At 52.4% G+C, this 18,169-nt stretch overlaps 2 protein-coding genes across 7 annotated transcripts; both read right to left on the reverse strand.

Moving 5' to 3' along the window:
* Nucleotides 1–299: 299 nt before the first annotated feature.
* P3H3 (prolyl 3-hydroxylase 3) lies at nucleotides 300–8,587 on the reverse strand. 4 transcript variants are annotated; one of them, XR_014936967.1, is made up of 16 exons: nucleotides 8,059–8,565; nucleotides 7,614–7,766; nucleotides 7,088–7,277; nucleotides 6,832–6,963; nucleotides 5,946–6,079; nucleotides 5,565–5,654; nucleotides 5,163–5,215; nucleotides 4,924–4,982; nucleotides 4,689–4,712; nucleotides 3,702–3,826; nucleotides 3,484–3,579; nucleotides 2,735–2,885; nucleotides 2,443–2,560; nucleotides 1,661–1,736; nucleotides 1,286–1,426; nucleotides 300–992 (listed from the first exon to the last, which is right to left on the reverse strand). XR_014936967.1 is itself a non-coding variant. In XM_015872804.3 (15 exons), exons 1-15 carry the CDS (start codon nucleotides 8,476–8,478, stop codon nucleotides 783–785), a joined length of 2,145 nt encoding a protein of 714 aa, XP_015728290.2. In that variant the 5' UTR covers nucleotides 8,479–8,587; the 3' UTR covers nucleotides 300–782. The 4 variants fall into 4 exon arrangements, 2 of the variants coding, with proteins under 2 accessions (XP_015728290.2, XP_015728283.2); XR_014936969.1 differs by having other exon boundaries at nucleotides 4,689–4,849; XM_015872804.3 differs by lacking the exon at nucleotides 4,689–4,712 and having other exon boundaries at nucleotides 2,443–2,557; nucleotides 8,059–8,587.
* Nucleotides 8,588–9,651: 1,064 nt separating this feature from the next.
* GPR162 (G protein-coupled receptor 162) lies at nucleotides 9,652–15,840 on the reverse strand. 3 transcript variants are annotated; one of them, XM_085523429.1, is made up of 6 exons: nucleotides 15,702–15,815; nucleotides 14,449–14,583; nucleotides 12,395–14,145; nucleotides 11,361–11,550; nucleotides 10,686–10,837; nucleotides 9,652–10,523 (listed from the first exon to the last, which is right to left on the reverse strand). In XM_085523429.1, exons 3-6 carry the CDS (start codon nucleotides 13,229–13,231, stop codon nucleotides 9,996–9,998), a joined length of 1,707 nt encoding a protein of 568 aa, XP_085379555.1. In that variant the 5' UTR covers nucleotides 13,232–14,145; nucleotides 14,449–14,583; nucleotides 15,702–15,815; the 3' UTR covers nucleotides 9,652–9,995. The 3 variants fall into 3 exon arrangements, with proteins under 3 accessions (XP_085379555.1, XP_032302911.2, XP_015728325.2); XM_032447020.2 differs by lacking the exon at nucleotides 15,702–15,815 and adding an exon at nucleotides 14,680–14,751; XM_015872839.3 differs by lacking the exon at nucleotides 14,449–14,583 and having other exon boundaries at nucleotides 15,702–15,840.
* Between the last annotated feature and the right edge of the window lie 2,329 nt (nucleotides 15,841–18,169).

Here is an 18,169-nt window from a genome sequence, read left to right on the forward strand (position 1 = left end):
AAACAAAATATCTGCCTTCACAGACAATTTGGTGCATGAAAAAAAAAGAAAAGAAACCTCACTTCACAGGGAAAGGTGAGTGTACAGTGCTTTTTCTTAAAGGAACTCCCACATTTTCCAGGGGTGAGTCATAATGGGGCTTTCTTTCCCTGTCAGAAGTAGATGGCATCTGGACAAATACTTTGTTTTATTTCATTAAGGGCTCTATCTCCTTCCATCATTTGTTAATTAAATTTCCATCAGCAACCAATCTGCATGTGTCCCTCCTCGTGTACAGACTCAAGCTCCCACTACGTGTGTCCAGCACTTTCCTTTTATTCCATATATTCACAGTGTCTCATCCTCCCTTGCACACGCCAGTCTTGAGGTTCAAGGTTTGCAGGCACCAAGGAAATCCAGAGGCTTCTCTCCTTTGAACTGCTTAATTTGAAACAGCCCTTGGCCCCTCAAAGTCTCCAGGCTTCTCCTAGAACTCTTGGCTTTGGCCCCAGAGGACCAAGAAGCTTGTTCTGAGAGGAATCTGGCAAGGGGGACTGCCTTCCTACTTCTGAACAACACAAACGTCGTCAGGGCACTGAAAAAAGATCCTGGTGTATCTAGCTTTAGTACTCTGTTCCCGCTACCATTTTTCAGCTGCTGGGCAGTCACAGAGAAAACTGCATTCCCTCCCCATCACTATGTCTCTAACATGCTAATAAACTGCTCCAGGCCTTTGTGGTCCCACTACTACCAAGACCTGTGAACCCACTGTGTGTGCCAGTCTTGCTCAGAGCCCCAAGTACTTAGAACTCATCTCTGGCCCGCAGCTCCTTGGGGTGCTGTGTCCTTTCCGGGACAGACCTGTGCCTTTGACTCATGGGCCTGGCTCCACCATTGGGAACAAGAAGCTCTGGGGAAGATCTGCTGCTGTGATCATCCTCCTGATATTCTCCATTGGGCTGGTTCTTTTCTGTGGCTCTCTGCTCCATCAGCTCTTCTGCCTTCACCCGCTCCTGCAGCCATAGAGAAAAATGATGTGAACCTCTCCCTAGTAGGATCTCACACCTGCTCACAGGGCCTGGAGAGACACATATGGTCTTTGCCACATCCTTCCAACCCTGCCAAAATCCATTCTCTCTTGCAGGACTCATCAGAGGCTGACTTCCTCCAGTGACTTCCTCCATCACGTATCTTGTCAGAGAACAACTGTGAACTGCTGCCCCATGGGGAAACTCAAAAGTGATTATTCAGAGGACCTGATCTAGTTTGAAGGTGTTTGTTATGTTCCTCCAGCATGGCCCTTTACCTGTTCAGCATGCTCCGCAGAGTGCGTGTACCAGAGAGCAATGGCACAGCGCCTGCCTTGGCTCACTGCCCGCACACCGTGGGGATTCTCCTTGCCAGAGCTGAAGGCTACTAGTCTCCCACACTTAGGATGCACGTTAGCCTGTCAGAAGAGAGAAAAGAATGAAATCAGTAGTGCTGCCCACAGACTGCAGGTGCCTGGAACATCTCTGCTAGGAAGGAGTTAACATTCTCTGTCTGAGATTTGCCTCAATTTGCCTTCAGCTGCCCCCTATTTGAATTTGCTACAACACTAGTGCTGAGCTTGGCTGCCTCTCACCTAGTCTAACTTTCATATTTAGTCCTTTGTCCCTCATTTGGTCAGTCCCAGACCTACCGTGACTGTCACAGTGTCCATCTCAGTGAAGAAAAGACTCCCGCCTTGGAAGTCGTCATTGAGGTAGAGAATGCCACTGTGGACAAAAACAAAGAGGGCATATGAATGGTGAAGCTCATTCAGCCATGGTGCTTCCCCACACTACTTGTCACAGGAGAATGCAGCACCTAATTAGTGCCAGAGGTTCAAAAAAATGATTCTATCAATTATCAGGAGAATCCATTTGGGGAGTGTTAAATACAGCAGTGCTCAGCTCAGGGGAGTCCTGAGCTGCAAGCCACAGGAGGTCGGAGGAGTACTCCATGGAGTTAGATCCACACACTCACTCTGGCTTTTGCTTTTTTTTCTTTCTGTGAAGTGCAGGCAAGACCATAGTCAAGTAAGTGAAAAAAAGAACCACAAACTGGGTGAGTTGTTCTTCCTATTCAATTAAACCAAAGAGAGAATGCCAAAGGAATAAAGGGCTCATCATCAAGACCAGTTGAATAAAATAGATATCAACACTGTGGCTGCTGAAGCAAAATATTAAATACATAATTATGATTACATGATTACCAGTCCCAGAGTCCATAAAGTTATAGATCTTCTCCCATAAGGTTTTAAAAAGACTCAAATCAGGGTTGTAACACAGGGCTAGAGGAAAGCTACAATAGCTTTCATGCATACAAAGGGCAGGAAGATAGGCTGAGGCATCAATAGGCCTATCAGCTCTACTTCAGAAGTCTGCAGGGCTTTCAGATCCATTTCTGATGAGACAGATAATAGAAGGACAGGAGTCTTACCTGTAGTCCCTGTAGACATAGGCAGGTGGCTCTTTCCAGCACTCTTTCCCCTCAGGATCCAACAGACAGTTATCAGCATGGACAGGATGACTGAGATCCATGCGACCTTCCTGCTCTTCTGAAAAGAGAAGTTGCAAAAGAGAATAAGAGCATTTTAAATTTCAAGAAAGAATGAGGCAGAGAGTGAGGGACACACGAGAATAAAGGGAAGAGAGTCTTCTGAAAGCATGTGGCTGGGACAAGGAAAAAGGCTCTCCAGGAGCAGGGACTAACAGGGTAAAGGATTCTTTACCTTCTACTGCTGTGCGGCACACAAGGTGTGTGAAAGAGAAATGCAGTTTCTTTCCTGGAGTGAAATAGGATTCTATGATTTTCCGTGATTTCTCACTGGCCTGCAGAAGTAATTCGGCATCTTTCCAGTCCACGTCCCCATTCTGGGCTAGCTACAAGTGAAAAACAAGCCTGTTAGAATACTCACAGATAGAATACTCTAAGAACTGACACGTGTACAGAGTCTGTACACAGATCTGTGTAAACTCCTGTGGTCATGCATGTAAGAAAATAACGATTTCTCATATAAATGTCAGGTGTGCATGTGTGCAGTGCAATGATTCCTTCCCTCTACTCAGCGTATGAAGCCACATCTGTAGTGCAGCATCACTTTGTGTCCCAGGATAGGGGGGACACTAGCAAACTGGAGTGACCCGTCAGTCAAATGTCCTAGGACAGATGGAGATATGGAACACATGACTTAGAAGACTAGAGAAGGCCAAGGGAGGATCTAACTGCAGTCTCCTATCACCTGAAAGGCAGTCAAGGAGGAGATGGAACCAGTCACTTCTTAGAGGGACTCAGTGAAAAGACAAGAGGCAACGGGTGTAAGTTGCAAGAAGAGAAATTTTGGCTAGATATAAGGAAAAACAACTTGTCCTTGAGATTTGTACAGCACTGAGAAAGGCACCCAGAGAGGATGGGCAACCTCAAACCTTGGATATGTTCACCACTTGCATTCACAAAGCCTTGACTTACAGAGCCACTTACCTGCACGGCCTTCAGAACGGTTAACCCTTCAAATCTCTCGTGTGGAGTGTGAGGGGACCGTCTCGCTCGATAGCCATCTCCTGTTCCTCTTGCTGCCTGAACAAAACGATGCAGAGGACATACATTAGGCTGCCTTCTCTCTTCCACAGCAGCATTACAATACTGCCTGCTGAGGAGGAAGTGACACATACAGAGATCCTACAAGACCCAGGCATCACCTTTGTCAGCCGGAGCATGTCCTTGCACTCAGTCTCTGTCAGGACTCTGTCAAACACGGCCCTCTGGGTTCCATTCATCTGTTGGGAATCCATGGTGACTGTGATACCCCCAAAAGGCAAAGAACCTGTAGGAGAAGTAAATACAGAGGTAAGCAAGCTTTGGATAAGAAGCTCTGGGACACAAATCCACATCCTGGATAAGGAAGTAAACGGACACTATACACTGTCTGGGAAGGCAGGACAGCTCCACAGAATCCACAACATCCTTGCGGATGCATCCCTCACATGCTTCAAAGGAACCAGAGCACCAGCTTGGGAGCTAGACTACAGCAAGTGCTTCCGGAGCCAGCAGAAACCTGGGGCTTGCTGGGAGAGCAGCAGGGAACTGGGGACAGTTGAATGTATGGTGAACCACAAGAGCGAAACAGGCCCAGCCTCCTGGGGTTAGCCATCTTACCCCAGAAGCATCTCCAGTGCATCTTCCTACTATCTCCAGTTCCAAAGAGAAGCAATGAATATTGGTCAACGATACGACCTTTTGATCTTTGGTCTTCTCCCCTCCCCCCATGTCCTCTCACCTCTGGATTGTAACGAATGCCAATGCACACAGGCCCTCAGAATGATCTGCTCCCCCACGATACAGCAAGAGAATCACTTGGGGTCATTTCAAGCAAAGATACCAGGACAGAGCCCAGCAAGAGTATAGGGCCAAAAAGAATACAGAACTTCACTCTGCAGTCTACAGCATTCAGCCACAAGCCACCTGGATTGGTGTTATTCAGGAAAAGGCTTGCCAAAGCCGAATTGTCTGCTTCCAGTTTCCATTCCCCCTGCCTTCTTTTGGTCCCCCTCAGAAAAGTGTTGTTTGAAGTTGAGCTGGTGCAGTTGAACCATGTTTTGTGTAGACACTCCTGCCTGTCCACACCAGCTGCGCTGAACAGGGATCTACATGTCCACAGGCTTGTCATACAACCAGGCAGCACTGACCTCAGCTTCTCCAGCCACAGTGCTCTTTAAGTTCCCATCCCAGAGAGGTACGCAGCGAGATTTTGCAAGAGTACACATGCATCACAGATGGAGAAAAGAAACAGTGAGAGGACTTGCTGAGCCATTCGAGTCAGTCTGCATATATGTTAGCATTCAAACGTCTGAGGATGGAAGAAAAGACAGAATTTAGCCTAGCTGACTGCAACCAAATATTTCGTCAAGCTTTTCTACTCACCTCTCTTTCCTCTCTCTTCCATATCCAGAGTTTCCTGCTTTTGCTTCTCCTGATCCTCTCTCGGGAGCAAGGGAAAAAACACAGACCAAGGCTGTCAGTACACAGAGCTACGTCTACTCTCTTCTGTGATCAGCATTTCAGTTCTTATTCCCGTTTTACCCATTCCTCGGTATGATAGTATTATTACCCCCTGCTTTCAACACTTCTATTTCAGTCCTTGTCAATTAATCCAACCTTACCTGTACTTTTGCTTTAGGTTTTCAGGAATCAGCTCATCTGGAGTCCACAGATCCTGTAGGAACAAATGCAGATGGATCACCATAAAGCAAACTTCTCCCATGGTAGATCAGGACAAACATCCCGTTCCTTGTCCCTCTTCTCCATGCAAGATAAGACCTATGGCTATGGCCTTAACCTGAGGATACTAACATTGGGTTAATATAAATGTAAACTACAGCAGTTTCCAGCTACCTCTCATTTCAGAAGCAGCAGAAAGGCCTTAAAAGTTCCACCTCACAAGTACGTGGGCAGTCCTGTTCATCAGCATCTGATTCTCTCTGATTTGGGTGCTACTAAAGCAAATTCTAGCAACTGTCTTGGTGAAATCAAGGCAGCAAATTGAAGATGATATAGTTACTTACAGGGTCATTAAAAGTTCCTCCTAGATGTTCTGTGGCATAGTAAATCAATTTCTTCTCCATTAGAGATCTCTGCACATACTGACGAATACTCTGTGGAAGCAAAGAGGCTGTCAAACGACCACTTTACAACAGGCAAACCTATCAATGTCCAGGGCAAAAATCTTCCCCCAACACACAACCCTGTGCCATGAGAACCAATTCTGCCCCAGAAGAACCCTGCCTGGTATACACTATAAGAAAACTCAGCTTCCACTTTCTTCATTCCTGAGCTTGGAACACATCCATTGTAAATCACATTTCCTTTTGTGTTTGCTGGATCTGTAACCCTGTTGTGTGGGACAGGGAAGGGACCAGAAAGTACAGACCTGGGGTTATAACTACCTCTCTTGCTGTGACAGCTGTATCTTCTCCAAGTTCTGCACGGTACTGTTTCATTTTCTCCAGTACTGGCTCATCCGTGGGATAGAAGAGCAAGTAGGAAGCAGCACATTCAGCAGCCAGAGCCTGGTTCCCAACTTGGGCAGGAACAAAACAGAACAAACAGGTATGACTCTGAAAGACTCGGTGTTAGCAGCAGAAGCACACTGACCAGCAGCAGCTGATCCTGGTCAGAATCTGGCAGCAGGAGGCCTGACACCGAGTGCACATCAATCCCTGCCCAGCTGTGCCCAGCTCTACCAGTAGGCAGAAAATATAGGGAATGCAGTGCACAAAGAATAGGCTCTCCTCCTGTATTTAGTGGAAGCTCATTTAGAGGAGTCAGGAGGGAGTGTAAGTGTCCAAGAGCTGAAGGACAAGTGACAGAATGACCAATGTCATGTAAGCACCAGTTCAGTTAGAACAGGCAGGGCTGACTTAGAAAGAGCATCACTGTTGACTTGAGATGCATTCACACGCTCTAGATAAGACATAGAAGTCTGATCTGGGGCCACGTACTGAAAATGAAAGAGTAAAACATACAGCATGGACAGCTGCAGAGAGGACTCAAAATGAAGAGTAATATAGGAAAGATTTGTCCACACACAGTAGAAACAGCCACATTACCAATGCTGCACATGGATACTGAAGTAAAACATGAGACCTTTCCCAAGCAAGCAAGCAAAGGGTGGTTCTGGGCAGAGCAGGGTAGATGGGAACAGAAGGAGAGCAGAGGCAGAACTCAGGTGAGTGTGCCATTTCTCCATGACGTGCTGCCCTCCAAGTTCAGAAGTAAGTGGAAAGTTGAGGTGTGCCACAGCATCACCCACTGGTTTGTAGTTCTGCTCACCTTGATCATATGCAAAGTGCAGTAAATCGAGATGAGATGGTATGAAATCTTCTGTGGCAGAAATCCACCCTGGCTTTGTGGCAATTTCCAGGACGCACTGCTGCCTGCACTTCAACACCTGAATATAATGGGCTGCAAGAAAGAGAGGCATGAAAGCCAGTAGCTCCAACAGCCAGACAGGAGCACTGGAAGATGAGGCAAGTCCACTGTAGGAAGAATGGCTTTCTTACCCATCCCTCTGGGCCTCTAACACTACCTGCAATAGCTTCATACAGGCCAGGCTGCAAATCCTCCTCCTCCTCCTCTTCATCCTCCAGTGGCCCTTCACACAGAGCACGACACTCTTCAAGTGCTGACAGTGCCTCTCTGAGTGACTCCTCCAGTTTGTCCACAGCCTGCAGGTACTCATCCGCATTGTAATGCTGCATACCAGCCTCATATGCTTCCTGCAGAAGACAGATCCAGGCTTCTCATTAGTGCTGGTGACACCAAAGGACTCCCTGAGACTGAGTCACTCCCAGGATGGTGCTGACACCTAGGGGCCCACCTGGATCACAAACAGCCCACCATGCAGTAATAACTATTCCACTGGACTGGGGCCAAATGTACTTCTCCAAAGCCCCGCAGCTTACAAATACTGTCACCACACAATGTCTGTGTCATAACTGCACACACATCTCGTCTCAAGCCATGGACCTCGTGTGGGATCAGATCAGGGCCGCACACTGGTCCCTACAGTGTGGTATGAAATGCTGATGTCTGGTTCTGCATCGGACCCTCACCCAGTGCGGTGCGGCCTCCAGATCTCGGAAATTGTCCGACTTCACCCCGGACATACGCCGGTATTTCTCTATGTCCTCACGCATCTGGAGGTGTTGGGGATTGGCGACAAAGAACGTGTGAGCAGCAGACACCGCCTGGTCCAGTTTCTTCAGCTGCAGAGACAAAAAGGTTGTGCACATCACTCCAGCTTCTCCTCGGGCCCACCCCTCTGCACAGCAGCTCCCACTGACCTCAGTGACAGCGGCACCAGGCTGTCACCCACGTTTGCCCACACTGCGAGACACCCTGTGTTGCCCTCCCACAGTGTGCGGGGTGCTGGGCATCTCCACCCCGCTCCCCAAGCCCGGCTGCGGCACCACCTATTCCCTATACCCTATACCCTATTCCCTATTCCCTATTCCCTATTCCCTATTCCCTATTCCCTATTCCCTAGGGCAGGCCCACCTGGAAGAAGGCCACCTGGAGGTAGTTGTAGGGCTCTCTCCGCTCGAAGTCCCTCTGGATGACAAGGCTGGCGCGGTGCGCGGAGGGCGCCGCTCCCAGCCGGCTCCCCATGCAGTGCTGCAGGCAGTCTGCGCGCTGCAGCACCCGGTCGAACAGGGCGGCTTCCCAGGGCCCGTTGGCCGGCGGTGCGCCGAGGAAGGCGGCCTCTCGGAGGCAGGCAGCCCTGCAGGCTCGGCGGGCCGCCCGCAGCCCCGCGTAGCTGTGCAGGGCTCGCTGCAGCAGCTCGGCCGCCCGCCCCCAGTCCCGGGCGAAGTAAGCCCGCACGCCGTCGGCGTACAGCAGGTCGTAGGGCACCAGGCGGCCCGAGGCCGAGGACGTGGCGGCGGGGAGGAGGAAGAGCAGGCAGACGAGCGAGGCCATCGCCGAGCGGGAGGAGGAGCGGGACGCCGCGGGGGTCTGCGGGCGGGTGGAGGCACTGGCGGCCCTGGCTGGACACACCCAGGGGGCCGGGCGGGGAGCGGGCTGCGGCGCTGCGGGACGGGGAACGGGGCAGGGCGCCGTGCTGGGCCCGCATCGTGCTTGTGGTAGCCGAGAGCCGGCCGTCGCAGAGCTGCGGCTTCCCACTCGTGTCAGGCCCCGGGAGCGGTGCTGCAGACCTGCCCGCTCTGCGAGGACCAACCCCGAGCTGGGCCCGTGCTGCCAGCAGTGCCCTGACACGGCCTGCAGCCGTTCTGTGTCCGGGCATCCACCAGGCTATGGGGTAACCACTAACCCTTCCTTCAAGGACCTCGGCCCTCTGACAGAAAGACACTGGAGAGGTCATGGGGTATTGATCAGAATCTCTGAAGGACACACATCGACCTGTTACAGTTCAGAAGCTGCTATTGTGTAGTGGAGTGCTTGGCTGGTGAAAGACAACACACCTGTCACAGTGTCTCCGGTGCAGCCATCCCATTCACTTGTGGCTGCAGCTACAACCAGCATGAGGAAGAAGTCTCGTCTCCAACATCCCACCACACTTCTCTTCCAAGAGTTTTGTGTCTAGAAGGAGCTTGATTTAGCCCTCACTGTTCCCAGCTTTGGTGCTGTGGAAGCCTGGAGCCCTGCCATATGGAGGATCTGGCAGCTTTTTTGAGCTGGCTGCCGCCTGGCTGAGAAGTTTGGCTACAGTGTTTTGTGCAAAGTCATCAAGTTTGCACTGGAATCAACAGATGGCACCAGTGGAAACACTACCTTATGAGTCAGGGTCTTTCAGGAGAGGATTTAAGTTTTCAAAACAACGCTGCTTCAAAACTCACAGAGGCTGTTCCTGTTTAGTTGTAGGCAGCCTAGGTCTGCATTGCAATGGAGAGGGAATCTTTTCACTCCCTCTCCCAGTGATGACTCTTCAGTATGAGTGCTGTACCCTCCCATGGGCTGCAGGGCATCTGCTGCCTCCCGGATACACTAACAAGAGAGGAAGCGTGCCTCGCACATTTGGCATTTCCCTTCCAGAAGCCAGTGAAATTCATTAAACATCGGGCCATAGAATAATTTTTGTTTCCATAGAAACAAAATTATTACTAATATATTATTTTAAAAACAGACACACGGTTGACACTCCAAATATAGAACTTTAATACCATTCCGTGCTTGCCTCGTCTCTTAGGGCAGAGTGAAAGCAAAGGTGGAGTTCACAAATGGACAAGACTGCCAAGGGTGCCAAGTGGCCATTACAGTGGTGGGTGTTTGTAACCTGAGGGCAGGCACAGGCTGTCCGTGTCCGTGGAGCTCCATTCGATCTGCCGCACTTCTCTTACCATGGGGTGCCATGTTTCCTGCCTGCTGGCGAGAAAGATGAACATGTCAATTAGTCATCAAGGTCCCGGGATAAGGAGAAGGTTTGAAGTTTTATTTAAAAATCATGATGGCACTGAATGTTTTTCTGACGCTGTCTCTCATAGTTTGGGATCCTGGAGGGCCTGTGCCTCACAGGCCTCAGGGGTCCTGTCACGTGGAGCCTGCTCCTCATCCTGCAGACGCCAGGCCTCGCTGCCAGCCAGAGAGCACCACCGTGGCCGATCAGTGCTCTCCTCCTCCCTGCTGCCGAGTGAGAGGCGGCGATCACGGCACGCTGCAAGTGGGAGACGGGAGTGCCGTGGGCTGCAGACGGGGGTGGGCTGTGGCGTCTCATCAATGAATGTGGTGATCTCATCTCGGAAGAAGCAGGCGCTGGAGCTGGACCCCCGGGGCACCAGCCCGCCCTCCAAAAACTGCCGTAGGGATGTCAGCTCATCTTCTGGAAGCTGACGGCGGTGCTGGTAGTCGTGCAGCTGAGGTGGCAGGAATCCAGGGCCTCCAGGCTTGCGGAGGGTGGAAATGCGGATGTCATCAGACGAAGACCACTTGTGTAGGAAGGATGGAGCAGAGCGGTGGGCGGAGAAGATGTTAGTCTCATCGTGTGACATCCTTCGTGAGATAGGGACCTGTGTGATGGAGAAGGAGGCAGGAGATGAAAGATTTGGAGAAAAGACAGGCCAGAAGGGGAGTATTTGAGGCCTGATGAGAGAAGAGTCTAAAGGACAAACATAGGAGACAGACAGAGAATGAAGTAGGTTATGGGTCTGCACTACTGGCTCTCAGCTCACCTGCAGATAATGCACCTTGTCCTGGGGCAACAACATATGGTGCATTGGTAGCAGTTTGATGTCCCGAGAGTCCCGCTTCACAGCTGCAGCACCGTTGGCATCAAATCTTACTTTGCAGATCCTGCCATCCCCATAATCATCACACACACCATCTGTTGGCAAAGAGGAGTACGGCAGTCTGAAGGTGAACATTATCAGTACACACGAATGCCATTCTAACACCTGACTGTGCCACCCTACTTGCAGCTATCAGGACTGATGTCTGAACGAGGACCTCTACTTTCTGCTTCCAGCAGAATGGACATTGAGACCACCTCATTTCATCTGTCTCACTTTGGAATCTTTCCCTGCCATGACTTGGATCTTTGGGCCAGCTGGTTGGCTTGAGGGCTGCTGTGTCTTTCACTATGGTTTGACAGCTACATGTCACTCACATCTACTGCACGTATTTTTGGGGATGCTAGTGAGTGCTAAGGCAGCAAGTAAATGTCAGAGCCTTCTCCAGAATACATTTTCTCATGGTTGTTGCCTTTAAGCTCTAACACAAATCCCACATAGCCACCCATCTCTCCCAGTGCCGTTATGTCCTTTTCCCAAAGGAGGCAACTCTCTCCTCTGTAGTCTTTTGAGAATGGGGTTACTGATAAGGTGACTGAGGGGTGGTGAGGGCCTTACCATCATCTCCATCTTCCTCAGACATGATAGCCACACACTGCTCCCAGATGGTGCGGAGATCTGCTCGGTAGCGCTCACAAGACCAGATAAAAGAGGGGAGCAGCAGAGTCTGCACCATGGAGCACCAGAGCACAGCCAGGACCATCCAAGTGGGCGCCGTGTCATAGCGCAGGCTAAAAAAGCTCACAACCTTTGAGAGAGAAGAGAGAAACAAGACTGTGAAAGAAGACAGGCATGTAGATAAAAGGAGGGGGAAAACAGGAGTCACCTCTGTAGTAGAATATAATCTGTCATTAAAGGGCTTGTCAAGTTAGTACGCACACACCTTTGAAGAAAACGTTCCTGGGATGTTTCTGCAGGTTTGCTGGAGCATACTCTGAGCTGTGATCTCTCTAATACGAGACTTGGTGTTAGCATCCCTTCTTCCCTATGCTAAGAGCTTGAGCTAAATAGGCACAAACAAAGGACAGCCACAGGGGGAAAAAAGAAGAAAAAAAATAAAAAAACCTGTGACTAAGCCTCTGTTTTCTTAATGGTTCCTATTGAGAACTTCCTCCACTCTCCAGTTTTGCAGGGAATAAACCCGCCAGTGAAAACCTGAATGCTGACTGCAAACATAGCAGAAGGAAAATAAACCTCTCTGCACCAGCTTTTAAAGCTGGTGCATCGGATTTCCAGAAACAAATTGGAATAAAAGCAATCTCATCCTTTTTACCAAGGTAAATTCCCCGGTACATTTACAGAATGATTTCCTCTCTGGTCTCCTATAGGCCGCTTAAAACTCTCGCAGTGGCTTTAGCTGTGGTGTGGTATATATTCCCCAGGCTCAGACTTGTCTTAAATAAATGTTCCTGTGGAAGGGTGAGAGAACTACTGCAACCTTTTTCAAACTGTCCCTCTGAATAGCACAGATTCAGATATGGTGACGCTTTGGCTGGTGGATGGAAGATGGAGTTTCTTCTTTCAAACTTGAGAGAAATGGAAATCTGGTTTAACTACATATTGTGAAGGGAAAGGAAGAACCTGCTGCTTACCAAGATGGGCACCCCCGTGAGCGTGTCGTACAGGAAGACAATTGCGCTGATGAGGTTGGTCATCTGCAAGGAGGTCTTGGCTGACTCGGAACCATCCAGCGAGGACCTCCTTTTGCCTCGTACATCCTCCACCACGATGGCTGGCACATTGAAAGTGTTGTGTGCTGATGAGCAGGACGATGCTTCCTCTGGCCTCTGATGGCAGCACTGCCGTCGCCTTCTGTGCGCCCACAGGGTCTGGTAGAAGGTGATCCCTACGCACACCAAGCCCATGACGATTCCTCCAAGGAGCAGGAGGCTAAAGCAGACGCCAAAGCCCAGACCTATCTTGCTGACGATGAACTGGCAGCCACGAGCGTAGTACCGCTCGCCGTTGTTGTGCCAGCCAATGGAGGGCAGGGTGGAGAGGATGAATGATACCATCCAGATCCCCATGACTGCATGCAGAGCCTGCTTCTTGGCATTGCTCAGCCGGTAGTTGACTGGCCACCTCACCATCCACATTCGGTGGTAGGAAAGGGAGGCCACTGTGAAGCAGGTGGCCAGCGCCAGGGTGTAGTATGTAGACACAAAGACCTTACAGATGCTCTCATTCCAGTCATAGTTAGAGGACTCACGCCGCAGCTGCACCACAGCGTACGTAGTGAGGGGCACTGCTGCCATGAGGATGTGAGTCCCAGCAAGGAAGCACAGCAGCAGCTCCAGGGGCTTGTGTTTCTGTTGCTTGGCCGTGATGCTGAGGATAATCCAAGAGTTGGCCAGCAGGGCTAACATCCCACATGCCAGCCACCACAGTGAATTGTTGTGCAAGGTGGACTCTGATTCAGAGTCCCCCATGCTGTCCCCCTGCTAGGCTGCACCTTCTTCCTGCCTCTGGGTTACTGTAAGAGAATGAATGAGACTTCGCACTGGGGGAACCACGTCCCTCCTCATCTGCTGCTGTGCTGATGCAAGGCGTATGCACACTGCAGGACCTCCTCAAGGCATTATCATCAGGCACGAGGCAGAACAGCCTGCATCTCTGTCTCACTCCCAGCCCTCCCTTTTCCTTTTGTTCGTTTATATTACTTTCACTTGATCTCCTTCTCCTGTTTTTTTCTGTTGTTCTCTTTCCTTTTCTTTCTTCCACCTCCTTTCTTTCTCATGAAAGCTTGCCAGCGCTTCTTCCCTCAGTCTCTCATGCTCACTTTTTCTTTTCCTCCCCATCTATTTCATTCCTTTCCTCCACTCTTCCCCCCCACAAAAAAGGCTCTCCTTACTCTGTGTGCTTCCCAGACACCTTCCACCTTCTGTCTGAGGGAACACCTTCTCCAGGGACCAGTGAAGGCCTCAAACAAAACAAGGGCTGCTGGGGCTCCAAAGAGTTTGACAGCAGCAGGCACCTGTTGCCCAGTGGCTAGCAGAGAGTGTCAGAGAAAACAGGAAGCAGGACAAAGGTCCCACAGAAATAGTGGGAATGGTGCATGCACGATGGTGTAAAACCCTTCAGCAAATGGTACACCTGTGGCCAGATGCCTGCTAAGTCAGTCAGAGAGCCATCAACAGGGTGACGAGAAGGATTCCGAGAGCTCCCTAAGGAAGCCCCTGTGGCACTCTCACTGCATTGTCTGTTTCGCTGCCCTCCAGGGCTCAGTGTGCTTTTTCAAGCTTCCCTGTGAAGCGAAGGGCAGAGCTGACGAACAATGAGGAGATGGCAGGGAGGGGGCAATCCTTTACAAAGGTTCCCTTGGAGATTCAGGGTATGAGGTTCCCTGTAGAAGAAAGAAAAGAGAAAAAGTAATTTAAGATCATACTATCTCCTCAAATCTCCCTTTCTCTCCTTGCTCACACAAACACACTGTCACGATTTAAGCTCTGCAGAGCTCTCCCCCTTGCCTTTCAGAGAACAGAGGGCCCAGATTGGTGCCAGTCCCTCAGCTGAGACTGGCTGCCAGACACTGTGCTCCCTGCTATTCCAGTCTTAGGTTCCCCACCCAAAACATTAATAATGCCATTCTTATAACCGACGGCCCCATCTGCGCTGCTCCCTGCCGTTCCAGTTTTGCTCTCCTCACACATCTCTCACTCCTGATGTACAGCTCCCAAATCCACGCCAGTCTTTAGATTTCCACTCTCCTCTGGCAGCAGCTGTCCCATCCCACCGAGGGTTGCAATCTGTGGCTCCAGCATCTCGCTGCAGTCCTGTGGCCCTAAAGCACAAGTTTCCTGGTCAACACACTTCAAGTTTCTGTAGAACCAGCCTCATTGTCCGGAGCCCAGTTGTAGGTGGCCCTGTGACTGCTCACCTCTGCCTGCGACTCCAGTGCTGCCAGCTCAGCCTCTCTCCTGCCTTCACCTATGGGGTATGCCCATGCAGTGTGCTCTAGGAACAAAGGCCTGCTCTGCACCTTGTCCTAGACGGTGCAAACCCAGTCTGCCTGTGGGTGGATCAGTGCCTGAAGCCCAAACAGTGGCTCAATTCCCACCCTTCCCACCCTTCTGGGTCAATGCATTTCTTCAGCCTCTGGACCGACTGAGGCTTTTATTCCTTTTCTCCCTGCTCACAGCAGGTTGTTGTGGCTGGCTCTGAGCTGCTCCCACTTCATCCCATCCCATCTTTTCCCCCAAAAAACTACCGGAGTAGCAGTGAGGCCTGTGCCCTTTGCATGCAGTTTGGATGTCGGCCAGCCCTGATAATCCCCGGGGAAGGAATCTTCCTGCAGTCTCTCCATCTGCTGCCCTTCCCACAAAGCTTGCTCCAGTGGCCCACGCTGTTCCTGGATGAGGAAGGAGCCCTCCGGCTCCTGCTGGCTCGGGGGCCCTACACCGCTCGGAGCCGCGGTCCTCCAGCATCCGTGGAGCCTCTCAGGATGCGCTGCCGAATGGCCGGCTTTGTAAGCCCACCCTGCCCCGACCAGAGCCGCTAGCTCCACACCGCCCTTCAGCCAAGTCTCTGAGCAGGGGGAGCCGGACTGCGGGGAGAGGGAAACTCGTAGGGCTGTGATTCGGGGAGGGCGAGGCGGGGGGTCTGCGGGATGGGGGGGGGAAAGGGGGGGGGGGGAATAATTGATGGGAAGCGCGGCAAAAATCGGAGCGACGGGAGCCAGGTGCCCCCGCCACCTCCTCCTTCGCCCCCCGCCCGGCAGCCCGAGCTCTGCAGCGGCCGGAGGGGCGGAAGGGCAGGTCGGGCGGCCCCGAGCCGAGCCGGGCCGGGCCGTGGCAGCCGCGGAGCCGCGGGGCGCTGCCGTGCCCGGCGCCGTTGCCTCGCGCGGGGGCCGAGGGCGGCGGCGACGCGGAGGCGACGGCGGGCAGCCGGGACTCGTCTTACCTCTCGCCGGAGCAAGCGCTGCCATGGCGACGGGCGCCCCGCGCGGCCGTGCGCGCCGCTGCCCGCCTGTGCCGCCCCCGGCCCCGGCCGCCGCTGCGGACGCCGCATGCAGGCGGCACGGCCCCGCGCTCCGGCCATCCGCCAGGCGGGGCGACGGCGAGGGGCGAGGGGCGGGGAGCCGGCAGCGGGAGCTCCGCCGGGCCGAGCAGCCAGGGGGCGGGACGGGACGGGCGGCGCGGCAGCCGCCGCCCCAACCCCAGCCCCTCCCGGCGGCCGCCGAGTTGGGCGTGCGGGGCGCCGGCCGGGCCCGGGGCCGCTCTGCCCCTCGCCTACGGGATGCGCCGCGCTGCCCCGCGTAGCCGCCCCGGGGAGCGAGAGCCGGGCAGCGGGGCTACAGGCGGCGGGCTGCCAGCCCGAGAGGAACAGGGCGCCGGGACGAACGGCGGGCAGCCCTGGATGGGCTGAGCCGCGGCTGCGGGGATGGCACCCGCTCCGACGGGCTGCAGAGCGGTCCCGCCAGCGGGGAGACGGGAGCGGCGCTGGGAGGAGCGGTTCGGTAGCGCCGAAAGGGCACGGCGCTCTGCTGCCGCCTCCTCTCGGGATGGCGGCTGGGCCGGGATGTCCTCGCTACTCCACGGGCTCCTCTGCTTCCACGCTCAGTGCCGTGCTGCGGAACGGGCTGCACCGGCACCGCCTCGCCATGCTCCTTTCGGGAATGGAGGTATCCCACAGCCCCGTACCTCCAGCAGCGCTGGGCGGGCTGGAGCCCGTGTTTGTGGGTGCTTCGAGGCAGCTGCGTTACAACCTTCCTTTGGATCAGGAACCTGTGGGCAGTTTAGGTGAACTGAACTGGCAAGGTAGACATGCAGAGGGATTGCTGAGGAAGATGTGTGGGCACAGTGCTGGTCTTTGGCAGGAAGGCACAGTTATGGCCTCCTCCATCATTCCTTCTGCACTGCTATCATTTGAGGGAGGTTTATGCCACAAAGTGAGGTCTGTACCCATAAACGCAAACACATATGCAGCTCCAACTGTCACTTCTATGAATTATTTAATGTACTAACTTCCACATTACCATCCACTTCTGATTCAGAAGTTAAGTCTCCCCAGCACATTGTTGCCTATCTGTGTGGGTGAGCAGGTTCTCCCATATTACAACAGCAGCTCCATCTTCCGACGCACTCTGCCCTGCCTTCGTGCCTCACTCCCCTCTGGTGACAGCATCCCACAGCCTAGCGGGGCCATTGTAGGTCTAGGTCTAGCTCATGGACCACAGGTTCAGCTAATCCCGTGCTCAGAGCCTTGGCATGAGCTCAGCCCAAGGTTTGCAGAGCAATGCTGCTGGCAGCTTTCCTGGCATCCCTTCTGGCTCTGCTAGCGGGGTGTGGTTAATGGCTAATGGCAACCCAGCCAAGTAGATCCATGAGCATATTGGTCCTGAAAAGACAGCAACCGCAGTGTCAATTTGTCATACCCAAACCTTAGGTTCTATTTCCAGCGCTGCACGAAAAGATTTAGTGAGATTTCTCTGATAATTCATCCGCAAAATGGGCAAGTGCTTATTAGCTCATCCCAGGAGACAGGAGACCTTGTCTAACACTGGTCATGAGCTGCACAGAAATACTAAAGGGCTCGCGGATGTGAAAACCAGGACTCAGACTTGTGGATGCTTGTTCACAGATGGATGCTTTCCCTCAGGCAGCCGGGTGCGTTGTGAAAGATGCTTCCCTCTGTAACAGATGTAAATATTTGGATGTGATATTGTCCTTGAGAAAAGGAAATTCCGGGGCAGGCTGCTGAGCTACATGGTTGTTCTGAAGCTGTTTGCTGTTCTGCAGAGGTGTCTCCATCCTCCTGCTCCCCCCCTCTTCCTCTTGTTCTTGTCCTTTCTTTTTTACTGACCCTATTTTCATCCCTCCTGGCCTCAGTGATACTCCAGGGCACAGACTTCATCTCCGTAAGGGATGTAAAGATGTCATTTTAGAATGTAATTGTGCTACTTTTTTAGAATTACTGAACGCCCCACAGAGAATATAACTAGGAGCTCTGGAGCCATTAGTCTGCAATGTCAGGAGGGAGCTGAAATGATTTCTTTGCTTTGGATTTGCAGCACAGAATTACAACAGGCATTTTACTACTTGTTTTCCCAGCTCGATCAAACATGTCTGACCTCTGGAGCCTGAACCAGGCAAGAAGACACCTCATCCCTTCTGATGCCCTGCCAACTGCCAGCCTCTGCCACCAGCCCTTAGTCTGCTGTTCTCTGATTTTTCAGACCTACAGGACTTCCACGCTGGCTACAAAGCAAAGAGGCTCAAGAGCACAGCTTCCTCCCTTCTAGAGCTTGGGAACATGGATGGAAACACACACGGGGTCGTTTGGCTCTGAATGCCGGATTGATGCGAGGCTGCTTTGCTGCAGAGCCTGCGGGGAGCATGAGTCACAGGGACTGCCTCAGCAGATCGGGG

This window comes from Coturnix japonica, chromosome 1 (assembly GCF_054131305.1).
Source record: "Coturnix japonica strain WE chromosome 1, WE-NBRP24, whole genome shotgun sequence".
NCBI classification, from domain to species: Eukaryota; Metazoa; Chordata; class Aves; order Galliformes; family Phasianidae; genus Coturnix; species Coturnix japonica.